Source organism: Aphelocoma coerulescens, chromosome 5 (genome assembly GCF_041296385.1).
Source record: "Aphelocoma coerulescens isolate FSJ_1873_10779 chromosome 5, UR_Acoe_1.0, whole genome shotgun sequence".
NCBI lineage: Eukaryota > Metazoa > Chordata > Aves > Passeriformes > Corvidae > Aphelocoma > Aphelocoma coerulescens.
This window is the reverse complement of record NC_091019.1, coordinates 26,787,193-26,805,230: the sequence shown is the minus strand read 5'-3', so window position 1 is coordinate 26,805,230 and position 18,038 is coordinate 26,787,193. Positions and strand designations below refer to the sequence as shown.

At 47.7% G+C, this 18,038-nt stretch overlaps 1 protein-coding gene across 3 annotated transcripts in view; it reads right to left on the bottom strand.

The window, feature by feature from the left end:
- Positions 1-6,539: 6,539 nt before the first annotated feature.
- PRDM11 (PR/SET domain 11) overlaps positions 6,540-18,038 on the bottom strand; it is a 46,397-nt gene continuing 34,898 nt past the window's right edge. For 2 of the 3 annotated variants that reach the window (XM_069017195.1, XM_069017196.1), the window contains exons 6-8: positions 16,312-16,499; positions 12,567-13,217; positions 6,540-11,732 (exon numbers count right to left, since the gene is read on the bottom strand). In XM_069017195.1, coding sequence (XP_068873296.1) covers positions 9,568-11,732; positions 12,567-13,217; positions 16,312-16,499 — 3,004 coding nt within the window. In that variant the 3' untranslated portion in view covers positions 6,540-9,567. The remainder of the gene's footprint in view (positions 11,733-12,566; positions 13,218-16,311; positions 16,500-18,038) is intronic. The other variant, XM_069017197.1, reaches the window with a different exon arrangement.

Here is an 18,038-nt window from a genome sequence, read left to right as displayed (position 1 = left end):
CTAAATGAAGTTTCTAGTACCAGCTGCTAACAACAGCCATCTCCATGGAGCATATCCAGGACACCAGCAGAGCTGGGGAAGTGTGTGTCAGGCTCTAATGCTATGACAACCATCGCAGAGGAATTTTTCAATTTCCTTTTCACTCATACTGACATGAGAATCAGTGGTCCTAAAAATGAAGGGCACCTTTAGCCCTAGATCAGATGAATTTGTGCAAGCTTCCCTTCCTGACAAAAGCTCAGATAGTGCAATTTACTTGAAGGGATCTTGCTTTTAAGTCCTTGGCTTGAAGTTACCAGCAAGGAGGCTGATCAGTGCCAAGGGTGACTAACAAGAGTCCACAGCACAAAACTGCCTGTAGGAAATGAATTACAATGCAGCGATGCATTTCACAAGCAGCTCTGACTCTTTACACATGGCTGAGCTGCTGAAAGTGAAGCATTGTCCTGCTTTCATGCTGTCAATTGACCAGCAAAGGCAAAAACCCCAGAGATGAGGTTTTCACTGCTGACTGACAGCTGCCCAGGAAACCCAACTGAAGCTAAGCCCTGACAACCACCAGGATTTTCTGGGCTTGCTTACTGCTCAAAAATAAGCAATTTTAAATCACTACAGAGAAAGCTGCCAGAAAATGACAAACTGTGTGCAATATATGGACTGCTTGATGAAGTGGACTATGAGGAAGTCAGTAAAACACCTTTCCTATTGGACCTATTGGATGACTAATTTGGGGCTATTTGCACTTCTCAGCCTAGAAACTGCCATTCACTTCTAGCCCCTGTGGCTACTCTCCATTAAAATTTGGAGGCATTCACTCTGAAACCAAAATTTGTGCACAGCCCTTCACCTGTGGGGATTTGATGGGTCTACATGCACGCTTCCCCTGGGCCCAGAGCCCTCTAAGCCCAGACCTCACTCAAAGCCAGAATTTCTACCCAAACTTCCCTTTGTTTGCAAGGACTGGCAAGTGGTGCGGCACCGGCAGCCTGCAACCTGAACAGCCTCCAGAGCAACACAGCTGGGCATCAGGTTAAAGCCCCAGATTATGAGCACCCACATAACTGTGGAGCCCCAATAGGGAGCAAACCCCTTTTCATACCATAAGTTCCCATGGCATTAAACCATTGCTAGAGGGGTAAACTGCTCACCCACTGCATCTAACACTTGCTTATCCACTGGTATCCATTCCCAGGACCAAATTGGAAAACTGGGATTCCTTCAGACCTGATTAAAGAGCCAGTCCTGTTGATGCTTCCATCCCTTCATACTGAAGCTCAGCAATACCATCAGTATCAACACTCACAGTATGCAGTGCCACACCCAGGATCCACACCGTCAGCTGCACCGCTTGCTCCTGCGTTTTCTGCTTCCCTCCACTGCCACATGGACACATTTACAGCTGAGGGAGCAACTATTTGTGCTGGAAGGGCTTTGTTTTCTGCCTATGTTTCTCTCTAGCTATAGCTGCCACCCAGGGATAGACTAAACCTTTGCAAGGTTGTCCCTGCTTGCACTGCCATGCAAACCTGAGCCGCAGTGAAGGAAGGATGATCTGTAGTCCCTGTGGTGCCTTAGCTGTGAAGTGTATCCCCAGCAGCAGCCAGACTCAGCCCACAGAGGCAATGTTTTCAGCTGTTTGGTCAGCAAACACAACCCACAGCCCAGGGCTAATCCATGGACACGTGCTTATTTCAGAGGTTGGCTCTCTTGCCCACAAGGATTTAGCAGATATAACACCCTCCATGTACAAAATTACTCTTACTATGCTGAACTGTTTTTAAAGTTGCACCTTTAGTTAACTGCAAGCCCAGTGTCAAAGACGAAGAATCCAAAATCAAGTCAGCCCTCTCTTTTAAGGATAGAAGAAGCCCAGCTACATCTGTATTTAGAGCATTTAGAGCTCAGGAAAAGTCTCTCCATCCTTCAAATAAAAACCAGACACATATATGAAGTTTTGTCAATGCACATTACAAGCCCAGCCCACCACACCAAAGCCAATGATAACGGCACTGTACCTGACTAGAAAGGGAGCACAGAGCCTCACGGGCACCCACTCTGCATCCCTACCCAAAAATAGCATGTGCTGACACAGAGCAACCCTGGGCTGCTGGGAGGTGCCAGCTCCTGGAGTGCCTGCTGCAGCCTTGGCACAGCACCGGGATAACCCAGCCCATGGGGAAAGGATGCAGCTCCATCCCAGGACATGCTGGACTTGCTCACCAAGGGGCGGACATCGAGGGGCTGCAGTGACACTCAGCACGTCAGGAAGCCAGTCACTCAGGAGAGAGAACTACCAGCATCTCAGGGGGCTGCAACTGACCCTTCTGGATTAATCAGCATTGGATCTGCTCCTTACAGTCCTGGGCTGGGGGAAAGGGGAGTGCATCAGCTTAGATGCCTGTGGTCTGGGAAAATGACATTAACCTCCAAAAACAATTTAAAGAATTAGCAACCCAACTTGATAAATTTAATTTTTTTTTTTTTATTAACAATCATTTTACATTACAAGGATAATATGACAAAAGGAAAGTTCTTGTGTACATACTATGATATATCAACATAGCTCTATTCGTATCCAGTGTCCTAGGTCCTTTCACACAGGTACTATAAAGCATAGTCTGTAAAGTAATAACATTTTAATGTCTCCAAAAGAGTGATATTAACATATTAATACATATGTAGTAATAGACGTCTAGATATTTTTCTCTCATTTCATATGTGTGTGTGGTGAGTGAGTGGGTGGGTGGGTAGGTGGGTGAGAGATCACTTGAAACAGTTCAGCAGGGCTGTGCTTGGATGTGGACACAGAGAGGTTTGAGACAAAACCTCGTTTTCTGGAAGTAGAAATGCCTTTTTGCTAACTGTCGGGTGAGTTTATGAGGATGCCATGACTGGCAGAAAACTCCGTAGCCCTCCTGTAGCATATGGGACATTACAGCATATGAGACATGGTTCCCCCGTGTAGCCCAGCGAGCTTATTCGACATGAGGTGCAGTGCATGGGAGCCCCTCGCCGGGCGGCAGCACCACCAGCAGGGCGGGTGGGAGGTGAGGCCGCGGGCTGGGCACACGTGAGTGTCAGTGGCATCGGAAGGAGGGGCTGGGAGGGAGAAAACTGTCTCTGAGGTTTGTGAGGAACAGGTGCCGAGAGCTCCCCGCTGGTGCTGCGCGGCTGAGGGGCTGCGGCAGAGCGGGGAGCCACCGCCGGGCAGGGGCGGCTGAGGTGGATTACCAGTTGTGTGGAGGAGAGAGGCCTGGGAGAGGGCACTGAGGTGTGTGACAGGGCTTGGGGGCAGCTTGCACAGCGTCTGCTCATGCAATACCAGTGTAACGAACCATTCGGATGTTGGGATTACAACTCACCCTCCTCCCGACCGAAGCCAACAAATAAAACAAACGGCAAGGAGTGCAGCAGTTGCCAGGCCTGGAGCAGAGCTGCAAAGGCAAACCTCCACGCTTTCCCTCCAACCCTTGTGGGGAAGCAGCTCGCTGACTGACCACCTGCTGCCAGACCGGCCAGAGGCACCTCTCAGGTCCTCTCAGGTGTCAGCCAAAGGCTTCAGGATGCAGCAGGGCCAGTGTCCTACGAATGGCTGTGCGAAGGAAGGGATGGAGGGATGAGACAGCTGTCCATCCCACAGGCATCAGCAGATATTCAGGGAGGGCTGATGCACTGCCCAGATCCACCCCCATCCCAGCACAGAAATGCTGGGCATGGGAAAACAGGTGTCTCTTTGCATGGGCAGGGTAAGAGGGCTGCACCCTTCGGTGCTTCAGCCTGGCAAGGTCTGAATGCTGTATGCTGAGGCCCAAAGGCACACATGTGACACTGACCATGTCTTCCATACAATCACATCATTTCCTTTCCTCCAGAAAGCCTCCCTGGGCCCCTGGCCAGGCAGGCTGCTCACGGGCTGAGGAGCGGCTGTGAGACCTGAGGGAGTGGAGTGGCTCCTGCAGCAGAACAGCGGCCAGCCTGACCCAACAGAGCAGAATGCGCCTTCCCAATGGGGATCGCATGCTCTCATCCTTATCACTCCGACTTCACGGTTCCTTCTCGTTTCTACTGTTCCAGCTCCATACACCATCCCTGCCGCCTCCAACTGCATGGCTGCAACCCTTCCTGCACTCAGTAATGCCCTGGCTCTCCTGCTGCCTTTACCACAGTGCCAAGGCTGTGTTGCTGACCGATGTCTGCAAGCGCACCCACGCTCTCGCTGGTGCCGCGAGTGCCAGCCAGCACAGGGTCTCCCTGGCAGTGTGCCGGCGACTGCCAAGGAACGCCAGGCAGAACAGCAAAAAGCCACGTTTCCATGGTGCCAGTGCCCGCAGTTGCCAACCGCATCCATGCAGGGAGACAAAAGTGCATATGAGGGTGGGATATGTATCCGTCCAAGTGCGAACACACAGGACCTCAGCAGGAGGCTTTCTTGGGAGAAGGACACTCAAGCATTTTCCCTTACCAAGACATTCCCCTATTAAACAAACCTTATTTATCACTTGGTAACATGCCAACAAGGAAACCCTTGCCCTAAACACAGCCAAGCCCCTCTCCATAGAGTGCTACACATGTAAATGCAGGCCTCAGTGTATGGCTAAAACCATCCCAAAGTCCAAAGTCTTCAGTGTTACGTGCCTTGTGCTAGAACACAGGGCCAGCCTTACACAAGGGTGGTTGAGTCTATCTCTATATTATATCTTTATATCTATTGAAAACATAGAAATATATAAATATATAGGATTTCATTTATAGATATATAAGCATGTGATTTTAATCTTTTTTACTGTGTGTATATGTACTGGGATGTGCGTATATACAATATATAGACCATATGCATATGTACTGTATACATACACTAGCTTACATGCACACACATCATACGTGTCTCCAAGGGAGACAGGAATTGCATAGGCATTACTGCATTGGATACAATGGCTGGGGGATTAACGTACCATTTCTCTGCTTTTAAGACCTCTTTTGACAGGGCTGAGAGGGGAATCTGCAAAAGCAGAGGCTGTTGCTGCTTATTTGCAAGCCAGCTGTCTGGGCACTGGTCAAACAAACAGCAATCCTCATGAGATAAGAAAGGAGGGGGACTCCAAAGACCCCGCGGGCCATCTGGTTGGGTTTGTGCTGTGAGAAAGAGATGGACCGAGCCTGAATCATGTCTGAACAGTCATACCAGCAAAAGCTTGATCAGCACGGGGGGACATCACTGCAGCTGGCTCAAGACCCAAGGCAGACAACACATGAGGACCCTGCCCACCATGTCCCCTCACAGCTCCCATAACTTCCGTGTGCTTTTGCTGGTATGGGAAGAGCTTTGGTCTCTTGTGAGGATTATCCCTGCTGAGGTCGGTCTCGTGGCTGGAGGGGCCGGACCCCTGCGGACACCGGTGAGCCCTGCAGAAGGACATGTCTAAATGTGCTTCACAGATTTCTGCTTCACAGAAGGGTAAAAGAGGCAAGGAGCCTGAGCAAAAAGTGGGGAAGGGAAATTGGCAACCAAAAATCCCATGGGCTAGAAATACAAACCCGAGAGTCTGGAGAAGTGTGCATTATTCACAGTCAGATGCCATAGCTAAGATGCAGGGGAAGGAGACAATAAAGAGCTCATTTGAGAGAAACGGAACCCTCTGTCTTTGCAGCCTAACCAGTTCAAGATGCTGTGAGCAACATGTTCAAAACAACTCCTCTCACTCTCTCGGCACAGCAGGAAAGGCATTGATTAAACCAAACACACGGCAATCTTGGAGCCACAGAGGCCTCCCTCAGCACCCCGCTGAGCCCTCCCCATGCCCGGTGTTGCCTCCTGGCCTCACTGCCACCAGGCTGGGCCCAGGCAAACAGAAATGCACCTGCTTCTGGGAAAGGCTGGGGAGCCCTGGGAAGCCAGGCTGCTTCGCATTGGTATTCCTCCCTCCTCCCTATCTTGTCTATGCTGGTAGTTGTGTTTCCACAGACTATCCATGAAAGTAAGAGCTACAGATCTGAGATAGGCAGGTAAAGCTGGAGGGAAAGCTTGCAAAGCACCTGCATTACCCTAGGACAAAGGCCAGGTTTATTTTCTGATGTGTGGGTAACAGGGAATTGTGTTGGAAGAGCTGGGATGGGCTGGGCCGGGCTAGCTGCTCTGCCAAGCTCTTGTCTATCTCCATCACCAATATAAGAGGTCTCTGACCTTTCCCATCATGGATATCCACAACATCCAGTGGCAGGGAATCACCATTTGCAAAGTAACTTGCTAAAGAAACAAGTGCCTGTGTCAGCTGGCTGCCGGAGAAAAACCACCACAGGCTGCACAGTTCACTATGCTATTAGAAATAAGAGCTGCCAGTGAAAGGTGTCACTGATGAGAGCAGGATTTGCATGAACCAAAGGGAAGGAGTGACAAATTGGAAAAATAATTTCTGAACAGGCCTCTGGCAGCTCTTACCTTGCCATTTCCTCCCAGTGGCAAAAGTTAGGAGGCTTGGATCAGCAGTTGTAAACAGGCCTCTCGGGCTGCTCAGCACAATCCCTGGGGGAGCATTCCTCTCTCCAAAGGTGTCTGGAGACTGTTCCCTAATGTTCCTTCCCTCCGTGTGGGCCAGGCACTTTGATGGGCCTCCATGCCAAGGAGCTTTTGCTACTGCAAACAGAAAGGCAGGTGATTTTTCCCCTCCACCCATGAAGAGCCTTGGATTTCTATGGATTCTATGATTTATGTTCACCTTGCCCATCTCCAGTCAGAAACTAATGGAGCAGCAATTTTTCTCTTTTTTATCTTTTTACATCTCCTCAAGTTGTAAAAAGGGAGGAAGCCTGCCACCTCCCTGGCAGCAGTAGCTCCATGAGCTTTGTGGCAGCACCCTGAGCAAAGCCAATGCACCAGGCCTGGAGAGCTACGAGCACCTTGTGTATAGAGCTCCCTACTTCATGGTCAGGCAAACAACCACCCAAGTCTGCACAGCTGGCAGAGGGTTTCCAGTTTAATTTTTACTCCTCTGGATGAATGCATCAATTTGATCGCATCGTTTCTAAGGAAATACAAAAAACCACGAACGCTTGCTAGGTGTGTCATATCAATGCCCCTGTGTTGCAACTGTGTGATGCCCTGACCTAGCTTGTGACATTCCCATGAGGACCACAAGGAAGAGCACCCAGCGCCTGCACCCCTGGCGGCAGTTTGGCAGCAGGTGGGTGGCCCTGGCGCAGGTGCCCTCTCCTGCCTGAGCCAGCCTCAGGCTGCAGTGCTGTCAGAGGTAAGGCAAGGGGTAAGTGCTACAGAGGGTGCTGGCCAGCCCTGGCCGGCTGGCCTGACCAGCCCTCACTGCTAAATTCACAGGGTCCGCTCTGCTCCGCTCGGACCGTCTGACTGAAGGGCCCCGTTTTACAGCAAAGGGGCATGTCAGGACACGAGGACAGGCCACCCCTTGTGCTTTGGGTGGGCTCAGTCCCTCCTCAGTCCCACAGGGACAGAGGCAAACACTTCCAAAACCCTGACCAACACCAGTCTAGCTGTTCCTGTGGGGTGTGAAAGCTGAATCAGTCCGTAGTGGCTTGGCTGCACACCTCTGCCAGTGCTGGCTGTGAAGTTCTGCTGAAGGCAAAGGGGTTAGCAGGAGGTGAGTGAGACCTAGGTAGAAGTGTGTGTTTTCCTGGGGAAGACAGTGCGTGAACCCTGGCAGTGAAAGTGACTCAGAGAGAGATCGGTTCCAAACATGCTACATCTCCATTGCAAACAAACAAAAAAGTTTAAAAAATAAAATAATATTATATATATATATATATATTTTATATAAATGAAAAGCTATCAACTAGCAGCAACGGTTCTAGAGATATCTTAGCACCAAGACCAAGGGCAGGGGGGTAACAGGAGAAAGGAAAGGTTCAGTGTTGCTGATACCACCATCATGTTTCCAAACAACACAGCTTGGCACAAAGCTCATCCCTCTGGGAAGTGAGAACATGTTGGCTTGGACACCTTTTGGTCAACACATCTCACTCCCATGATGGTCTGGTCAGGTTGGTGCTGTCCATGCCACATCAGCAGGGCAAGGCACTAGCATCTGTGGAGTTTTTGCACCTTTTTTGTTTGTGTGGTGTTTTTTTTGGTTGGTTAGTTGGGGTTTTTTTTGTGAGTTTTTTTATCTTTTCTAACCTGAAGTGATATTGTGTGGATGCCTGGAGCTTGTTTACTTTAAAAGAATAAAACAAAGAAGAGCCCCAAGCCCACAAAACAATCTCTTTGTGATGGAAGGTGCAAGTCCCCCATTCACATTTCAGCTGGACTCTGTATTCCTTCAAGAAAGGAAGAAATATGTCGCAGGAAGAAGCAGAGCATCCCTTCTTCCTGCTGTCATCAGTCTGCTGTGCTGTGGAACATGTTACCTTGGTCACAAGAGAATAAGTGAACCTTTGTAGGACATCACACATGAATATAATCCAAGATAATCTTGCATTGATAGCTCCTGCCACCAAACTGCAGCAGGTTTTTCTTTCAGTCATTCCAAACAAAACAAAACAAAACAAAACAAAAACCCCACAACAATCTAGGATTATAAAGACATAGTATAAATAATGTAAATTAGAATATAATTTTTTAAGCCTTTGAATCTCTGCCCAGAGGTGGCTCTTGACTCATTGGCTGTCTAGCTTCCACAGCAGCCCTGGTTTTGAATGAATAGTTGTATATATATATATATATTTATCTCATACAATATAAAAATATAAATGCAAAAATTTCCCCCTGCCTTCTCTATTTTGCTATTTTATAGTCTGCACATGACATCATGTTATAACATACGTATGATAGACTGGTACTACGGTTATCATAAAAGGAGCTGAAAGCCAAGTATTACTCTACAGCCCAAAGGTAGGGAGAACCGAGATAGCGGTATCACAGTTTAGTGGAGGCATTTGTTTCTAAATCAGAATAAAAACCCAAAATCATGCCCCCAGCCCTTCTCTCCTGTCAGTAATCTCTTGAGTGAAGAAAGCTTCCACTCAGCTGAAGAGAACCGGGTGGAGCTGGGGGCAACATAAACATGCGGGATGCTCTGTCGGAAATCAGAAATCTGACGGTTGCCAACAAAAGGCTCAAATGGCTCAATAACTGGGCTGAACAATGGAAAGAGAGGCAGAGATTGAAACTGAGGGGAAAACAAACAAACAAACAAACAAGCAACCCCAAAACAAAACAAAACGAAACAAAAAACAACCCAGCAAACCGACAACACACATACAAAGGAAACTGCCGGGAGGATGAGGCTGACAAAAGACCCGTTGTCTAGCTTATAGGTTGTTGGGTTTGAACATGTAGAGTATGGCCCCAGCACATGCTTCTAAAGAATGAAATGTTGCCACCTACATTGCAGCTGCCATGGTTGGAGACACAAGTTAATGTCTAAACATTGTCTCAATCTTTAAAATTCTGCTTAGCTTCTATCAGACGCACATCGTCTTAACTTTTAAATTTTCAGTGTGGGTTTTTCCTTAATATAGATAATATATATATATTTTTATATAATATATCAAAGTTTAGAGTATAGTTTAAAAAAATTATCTGATCTGAGGCATTCCTTCCTAAATATCAGGGTAAAACTCAGAGCCGTGGTCCATGCTCTGCAACATTGGCTTCTGGTCAAGAGATGACATCCTGCTCAGCATTTCGGCTGAGAGCGCGTAACTATTGCCTGACTTCTCCTCAAACCAGCTATCGAGTGCCCTTTTGCAATCAAAGTTGGCAATGGGCGGCCCGTTAACAGCAATCGTCAACAGGTCACTGAGCTGCTCCAGCGTGAGCCGAGAGCGGTTGTTCTTGCGCACTCTCTGCAGGGCGGTGCGCCCCTTCTCACAGCAGGCCGAAGAGGTGGGAAGGACTTTGAGGATCTGAACTATTTTATTTAGGAGGGGAAATCTCTGTTTGTATTTACAAATGTGACTGAGCAAGTCTTTAAAACCATTTTTGGTATAATAATCCACCTTGAGTTCTCGCCACTCCATCAGCAGACTCCCTCGGGTGTCCATCCCCTCTCTGCAAACCTCTCTGGAAAATGATGGGACTGTCTCCAGGTGTTCAAATATTTGTACCATATCCTCCTTCCCATAGCTCATGAGCTCATCAGTGCTTCTGGGCCAAGCTGCAAGGTCAAATACCTGACAGGCCTTCACAAATGTCCGGCTGCGGGAATCAAACCTTTGGGCTAGGATCACCTGGGTCTTCTGGCAGATCTTTTCTCTGATCGACTGGAATTTGGCTTCAGCCACCCGTAGATTTTTCACAGCAATGCCATTAAAGCTTTCACGGAAGTTTTCCTCAAATTCCTGCAAGTACTCCCCAGGGGAGTCTGCTAGCCGGCTGATCTCCTGGATGGCCTCCTCTATCTTATCGTCCACCTGCGACACAAGAAGGTACTCCCCTTGGAAGACGTAGGCAAGGCGTGAAAGCACAGCAATCACATCCAGCAGGAAGTAGATGAGTTTAATCGACTGGTAGTCCATCAGGAACTGCAGGAGGGCCAAGGCAATGGCAGAAGCATCTGCCCTTTGGGTCTGGCCACTGACATCTTTGAGATGGGCCACAACCTCAAGGTAATCCTTGATGAGAGCGTTGAGCACATTCTGCTCCCCAATGATCCACTTCACTGCTCGAATGTCCCCCAGGAACTCAGTCTCCTCACACAGAGTGGCAGCAGTGACCCTTAACTCGCACATGAGTCGGGGAGAATAACGATAGAAACTGAGCAGTTGCTTCAAATTGTTTTCAAGCTCCTCCAGACATGGTAGTTCCTTCCCACTGATGGCATCCAAAATTTCCAAGTGGGGCCTGTGCACCATAAAGGGAAGGCAGAGAAGCCAGGGCAAGGTCTTTCTGATTGTCATGAACAAGTTGGCTCTCAGGCTGGCGGTAATGTTAGCACCATCCACTCCCAAGCCAATAGTTGGCTTCTCATCCTGCAATCGTATTCCCAGGCTGGAAAAAGCCCGATCTAATGCTTGGAGGTAACTGTCTGTTGTAGAAAAGCCCAGTTCCTGAAGAGACAGGAATTCAGTTGCTGGAGGCCCATCGCTGCTCGTGTACTGCACATAGACCGCAACCGTATCTGCGAGCAAGTCATCACTCTGCCCATCCAGAATGATGCTGAGGAAGGGAGACTGACGGATGCGTTCAACCAGGTCCTCTCGGAGAGCCCGGGCGATATGGTGAATTAAGATCTGGCAGTCTCCTTCATTCATGTATTGATCCACCACCTTGAGCTCACACTTCCTCAGTAGTTCTGCCAGAGGCCGAAAGTCGTAGTAGGGCCTGCCCTCCAGGGCCAGGTGGTAGGCTGTATTGAAGAGCAGGGTCATATTTCGGCACATCTCTTCTGTCTTCTCTGGGTGCATCCTGAGCTTGTAAAGCTGCAGGCACTTCTTGTGGAGGTTGCTCTGGCTGTGAAGCTTTATCGTGTGTATCTTGAACTGCTTAGAGCCAATGATGAAGGCTGAAGTCCGTGAGGATTGCACTGTGTACTGCCTACAGACGTGGCACCACATCTCATTCAATGTTGGGGAGTACCGCAGAAACCAAAACTTTTTAAGCCACTCTTGCTTGAAACGCCGTATCCTCCGGCCCGTCGCAGAAGACATCTTGGAAGGCTCATCTGTAGCAGCAATCATGTCATTGGAAACTGATTCATCAGCAGAATCCACCTCTTGGTCATCGTCCTCCATGATCGTGGGAACTGAGATGATGCTTTCTGAAGCTGTATCAAAAAAATAGAAAAAAGAAAAAAAATATGGTATTTACAAAGTTGCTGAGCTAGAGAATCATCCTACTGGTGACAGTAGAGCATTGCCCAAAGAGCTGACCACAACCTCTCCTCTCCTGCCCACAAGACATTATGGATAGAATTTGAATCACAACTTTGAAAGGAAAAGAAATCAATATTTCTGCATAAAATCTTTGTCTCCAACATGCCACACTGAACAGAAAGAAAGGACATTACATCCTGGCCACTTGAACAGTACACTGTGTGCCCCAAATATTCCTTTTACTGAAAGCTCCTGGCTGCTTAACAGCATGTTCCTGGAGGAAATGAAATGTATCTTCAGAAAGGGACACGTGGTTGTGTTAAGGCAGTGAAGGAAACAGAGAGAGATCTCCAACAAGGGACACAGAAGGACATAATTTCATACACAAAGAGAGCACATTTCAGCATTACCACAGAGTCATTCATACTTTCTTGGTAGCATGTGAGGCATTGTGGAGGGGCTTCCGCTGAAAGAGAATGCATCAAAAATACAGCAAACAAACTGTCTGCAATGGAATGTCTTTTTTATTGGCAGTGCATTATTAATTACAATGGCAACAAATAGAGCAAATTGTCATACAGAGTCTTTCCCAGACAGTGTTTTCCACTGTACCCACAGCATCAGCTCCTGGCCCACCCAGTCACAAAACCTGACAACCTTCCATGGAACCACAGGTTCACCTTAATACTCAGGGCAAAATGCTTTATATGGGTACACAGCACACAGGCATCTCACTACTCTCCTTAGGCAGGGTTTGGAGAATGCTCTAACTCGGCAAGGCTTACCTGTGGGGTCTGAGAACTCTTGGAGCTCGGGTACCTGGGGTGGTAACACGGGTGGCTCGGGTAACTTCCCAGATCTCAGCATGTCTAACTCAGCCTGCAGCTCCCGGATTTTCTTCTTCAGCCGGATACAGTTGGGGCAGAAGGACGTGGTGGGGATTTCATGGGAGTTGCCTTGTGCAGAGGCCAGTGACAGCTCGGTTGGGCTGTCTGCTTTAAGTGACAGGGGCTCTTCTTCCTCATCTTCAAGGATGCTCATCTCCTTGGCTGAGATGAAAGAGGAACTGTGAGGGACCTTCCAATCCCTCTCGCTCTGGTTTCTGCTGAGGCTCAGGGAGCCATGCTGCACAGCACTGCCACACTGCTCAAAGATGTCTTCAGCTTGGTATTTAGATGCTCTTCTGAGGGAAAGTGGTGTACTTGTTGCTAACTGGTTCTCTTCAAACTTGGCAGACTCCAAAGAAGCCTCCAGGACATCTTTGAAGATGAGGTCAATCTTTTTTTTCTTTGTTTGGGGGTGGGATTCCCCCTCGTCACAGCTGCGCTTGTAGGGGCTCTTCCCCTGCTTTAAGGTGGTGAACTGGAGTGCTGCCCTTGCATCCTCTTGATTTTCTACATTCTTTTCTGACTTTTCATTCTGTAACATTTTGTCTCCTAGAATGGAAAATGAGGGGTGGGGATTATCACTGGGAACCGAGCAACATCCCTCAATCTAAAACTCAAACAAAAAAGAACAAAAAGGCAGACTGAATCCCTGCAGGTCTGCATGTTATGTTACAAGCCAGGGAACTGACACAACTCAGTGGAAACCGAGGCTTGCAAGAGGAGAAGCCCTGCTAATGGGCATGTCTGCAAAAACAGAGACAGTCCTGGGTAGCCACAGCAGAGTAGAACCCACACACTTCAAAGAGAAGAGAAACTACAGGCAGCTTGTTTAACCTAAAGGTATAACCAACCTGCGTTGGAAGAGGACTATGAGGTGAATGACTGATCATGGTGGAAACTATACCCAGAGCCTAAGTGCCGTTTTGGCTGGCTGGAAGTCCTGTGCCTGTTTTGACTTGGTAAAAGGTATCAAGCATACAGCAGTGCAGCAAGAGATTTACACCATTTCATGACAACCCCAGAGCCTGTGCACCCCATGGCACAAAGTTTGCAAGCCCCTTTACTCTCGTTCAGTTTGGAGGCTGCTCCAGAAATGCAAAAGTAAAAGAGTAAAAACAACTTGCACACTTAAAACCTAAGGTACACATTGTCAACTGAGCTACAACAGGTGAATGCCCTCCAAGGATGGGACATTTAGCTTGTCCTGGTGGAGTCTGATAGTATGGCCATTCAGTAATCAAACAAAAATATTAAAAGCAACCTCATACAAATTATTAATTGCTTAAAATAAAGGGAATAGCCAGATTTCCTTACCTGGAAATTCAAAAGACGATAGGTTTGGCTCAATTTCCATCACTCTTCTATCTTGTAAATAACTTCAAGCATTGATGGCTTCCCAAACAAGACGCTGCTTTATGCTGATTTTTGGTTTTGTTTGCTTAAAGTGTATTCATGCTTTCATAAGAGTTATGGAGCAAAAGCTACCATTCCCTCTCTAAGGAGAGCAATGCTAAGAATGCAGAAAAGATGCAAGACTCGAAACAGTTAGAGTAAGGCACTGTAAAAAGGGCTGGCCTGAATGGATGGGATTTTGCATTGGGTTGGGATGCTGGCTGGGAAACCCAGCCACTTCTTTAGTGAATCCATAACAACGGATCTCATTTTCAACACACTGACGAGAATTTCTACGGACAAAGCTTTCAGTCTCTTTCTTAGTATTTCCCCTGTTATGGACTACAGCAACTACTGTGAGAGGTAGGGATTTAGAGAACCGGTTCTTCTTTCTCGGTGATTTTTCCCCCAACCAGCCGAGTGCTTCAGCCCTATGGAAAAGCTAGAAATCACAAGACGATCCCTCATATTATTGGTCTCAACTCCAATGATGAGGCGGGTCAGAAACTATCAACAGAAACAAAACCCAGGAACCATGTTATTTTTCTGTGAGTTAGTAAAGTGTGCCACTTGGCTTCATTCGACAGACTCATCTGCAGGGATTTAAAATCTTTTAAATAGAAGGTGACTCAACAGATTTTTGTGCTGCTTCCTGACCACCTCCCAGTCCCCTCCCAGCTGAGGCTTCGATGTCTCTTGCAAGTCTAGCATTGGCCCAGGTGATGCTCCGCTTTAGCAACATCTCTGCGCCCCTTTTGTGAAGGCAGGCTGAGCCCAGCTTGCAGCAGGATGAGCTCACCGAGATGTCAGGGGGTTTCCGAAATGGTCTCCGCAGCCACATGAGCTTCTACCTGAGGGTGCATTAGACTGTGGCAGGTTCTGGAGAGTCCTGAGGCAGATCTTCACCACGCTTGTAGCACAGAGCAGGCTGTGAGTTACCGTTTCAGCTCCCACAAACCATGATACCATGAAAAACCATGACTAAAGGCATGTCTGCATGGCAGGGCAATAGCTCGTAGCCTTGGTGCCCCAAGGGCACAGACTGTCTCTTGCTGTACTTTCAGAAATTACTAAGACATCTGGATGACTAATGTGTGCATGTCATTGCAGCAAAATCCCTGCAGCCTGTACCTAATCACTCACTGATGGTCATTAACATAAAAAAGCAAATTCATACCCACGTTAATTCAGAAGTGGGAACTGCCCCAGTACAGCCACCAAGATGTAACACTGCAAGTGCATAACAACCCTAAGGTGATAGAGATAACCAGCTTTTTCAAGACATCTTGTCCAGCCCACGACTGAAGAGGAGACACCTTTTACCAAGTCAAGGCAGCAACAGCAGCTGTGTAATAATATACTCAGGAATTGTAATTACAAAGTTATATTTAGTGTGGCTGCCCCTTGGAGGCCCTGCCATTCTGCATCTAGCCTGGAAAGAAATCCTCCTAATTAACTTCAAGTATCAGCATTGTACAGATGAACAGATGCATTAAGAATTTTTGCTTTCCTCTAAAGCTTCCTATATTGCTGACAATACATGGGCCCAAAGGACTGCTGTGTTTGTTTCAACATTTCTACTCTTTAGATAAGATAACAATTTTTATCCAAGGAAGAATCAGTCTGACAAGAACAAAGCCTCCTGTACGTTGTACACACATTCTAAGGTTGTGAGACTAAGGAGTCTCTAGCTGATGTCGCGCTGATCCCAAATTATCTTTCTGAAGAAAGAGGAGATAAATTAAACGAGGAAAATGGACAAACACACCAAGGAAATCTCTTTCATATGCACACAAAACCAGCCAGGGCTCCCTCAAACAGGCTGCTCACAGGAGCCAGAGAAAGCAGCATGTTCAGAGGAGAAACCTAATGCTGTCTTGTAGGATCATCAGCTTGGCAATCTTCAGGCCAGAAAGTCTTGTGACAGGGGCACTCTGTGATCCCCGGGCGTTGCATCAGGCCCTTGCAGCACACACACACACAACATGGCACAACACAACACATGGCATGACACATCACAGCACAAATCTTTCTTTCATGACCTCTGTGACTGTGGTTATCTTATTCTCCTTGTACACCCATCCATCTATGCCAGGAAAAGCTGGGGGCTATCACCCAGAGGTGCTCTGCTTCTAGAAATGCAGCTCTCCTCACACAGCCTGTGCAAAACCTACTTCACCCACCACACTTGGCCCAACTGTGGGGCAGCCCAAGGGGATCAGGAGAGAGGATGGAAAGGGAAGGGACTCACCACTTGTGAAATTTCTGTTGATGGTTTCCTGGGACATACTGTGCAACCGCTTCATGTAGTCCTCACTGTACCAGACCCGCAGCTTCTCCCCAGGGTGGATGTCACGGCAGGCACGGAAGTAAATCCTCTCGCTGTGCTGAAAGGCCATCAGGTTTTGCTCCCTCTCCTCCCGGGAGATGATGACATACCTGAGGGTGAGGAGACAAGGCAGGTGTGAAGCACAAACTTCTCTCCTGTGCTTCCCCTTTCATCAGAATGACAACCATGAAGAAGCCAGAATGACCTTCAGAGAGAGCCATCAACACAGCCAGGCTGGAAAGCATGGAGTTATAAGCAATGGTGTGCAGACGAGCATGGACATCCAGGGAACACTAAGCCATTGGGGCTGCTTCTTGCTGGGGAAGGGATGACAAAAATGCACATCCAGCCTGAAAGGATGTCTGCCAGCAAGGGTGACACAGACTCTCCCAGGCAGAAATATCTTTGCCTAGTGATAGAAACAAGGACTTCTGGACTCCCCACCATCACTTCACATCCCAATGTTTCCTCCCTTGTTCTCAGGAATATCTGGAATATGGCAGGGCTCCTCTGTCTGTCTGTTTCCCCAAAACACTGCCTTCCTTTTTAGTTGGTAATAGATTTGCTTGCTTCTCTCCTCTCAGACAAGCAGAATTGAGATTCAAAGGACAGAAACATGGACACCTAATGTGCATGGGAGTATGTGCTGGTTGTCCAAGGATATGCCAGTATTGGAAGGTTTTGCACTTTGGAGTTCAGCAGGGTGTGACAAAAATACAATACAGCTCTGCAACTAGAAGCCCCAGCACCACATTGTGGGGATCTCCTAGCAATGCTGACAGAAGGATCACTTTCCGGGCATGGGATTTATTTTCCTGATTTAAAACAGCTACATTTCAGCTCAGAAGAAACGTATTTATTCCCACTCCAAGCAACTGGCCCTCTGTGCAACTTGCTAAGACAGAGATCTATCACTAGGGTCATATTATTTGCTCTCACAATCCTCTTGTTCCCGCTAGAGGACACGAAAAAGGCTTGGTAATACTGGTTCCAGCTGCCACCAGCATGAGCTTACACCATTTACCCAGGAAGGAGGGCCCGTCATGGCATGCGCAGACCCCAAAGCAGACCTGAACAGTCCATAGCTAAAGCTTATTTTTCCTCTTACGCCATTTGCCTCTGTTATCCAGCACTTCCTGCTGCAGCAACCTCAACAAAGGCAAGGAGGCTGCAGAGGAGCATATGGCTCCTCTGACATCTGCTGCTGCTAGTCCTGGCCCAAGTTCCCTAATGTATATACAGGTACTTGGCTTAGGAAATCTGTCAAATTTTTTGAATATTCTACCTTCTCTAGCCATGTGAATGGACAGATAAAGACACAAGACCACCTGTATGTGATCACACTAACCCACAGACACAAGGTCACAAACTTGGTGGAACTTCCCACAAAACACAGAAAACAAGTCTGCAGTGGCAGTGTCTCAGGCTGCCTGAGGCTCAACCAATTCTGGTTTTAATATTAAGCAACTGTGCATGTGCCTGCAAGCAGTTCTATTTTTCCTAATGTGTGCTACCCAGGATTCTCTGCCATCTTCAGTAATTATTTAAACAGCAGACTCTAGTACTGCCAAAATCGGCTTTTATGAACCCTTTATTTTCTTCTAATCACAAAACAAAGGAACTTCTAAGGTACCAGTTTGTGTATTTGA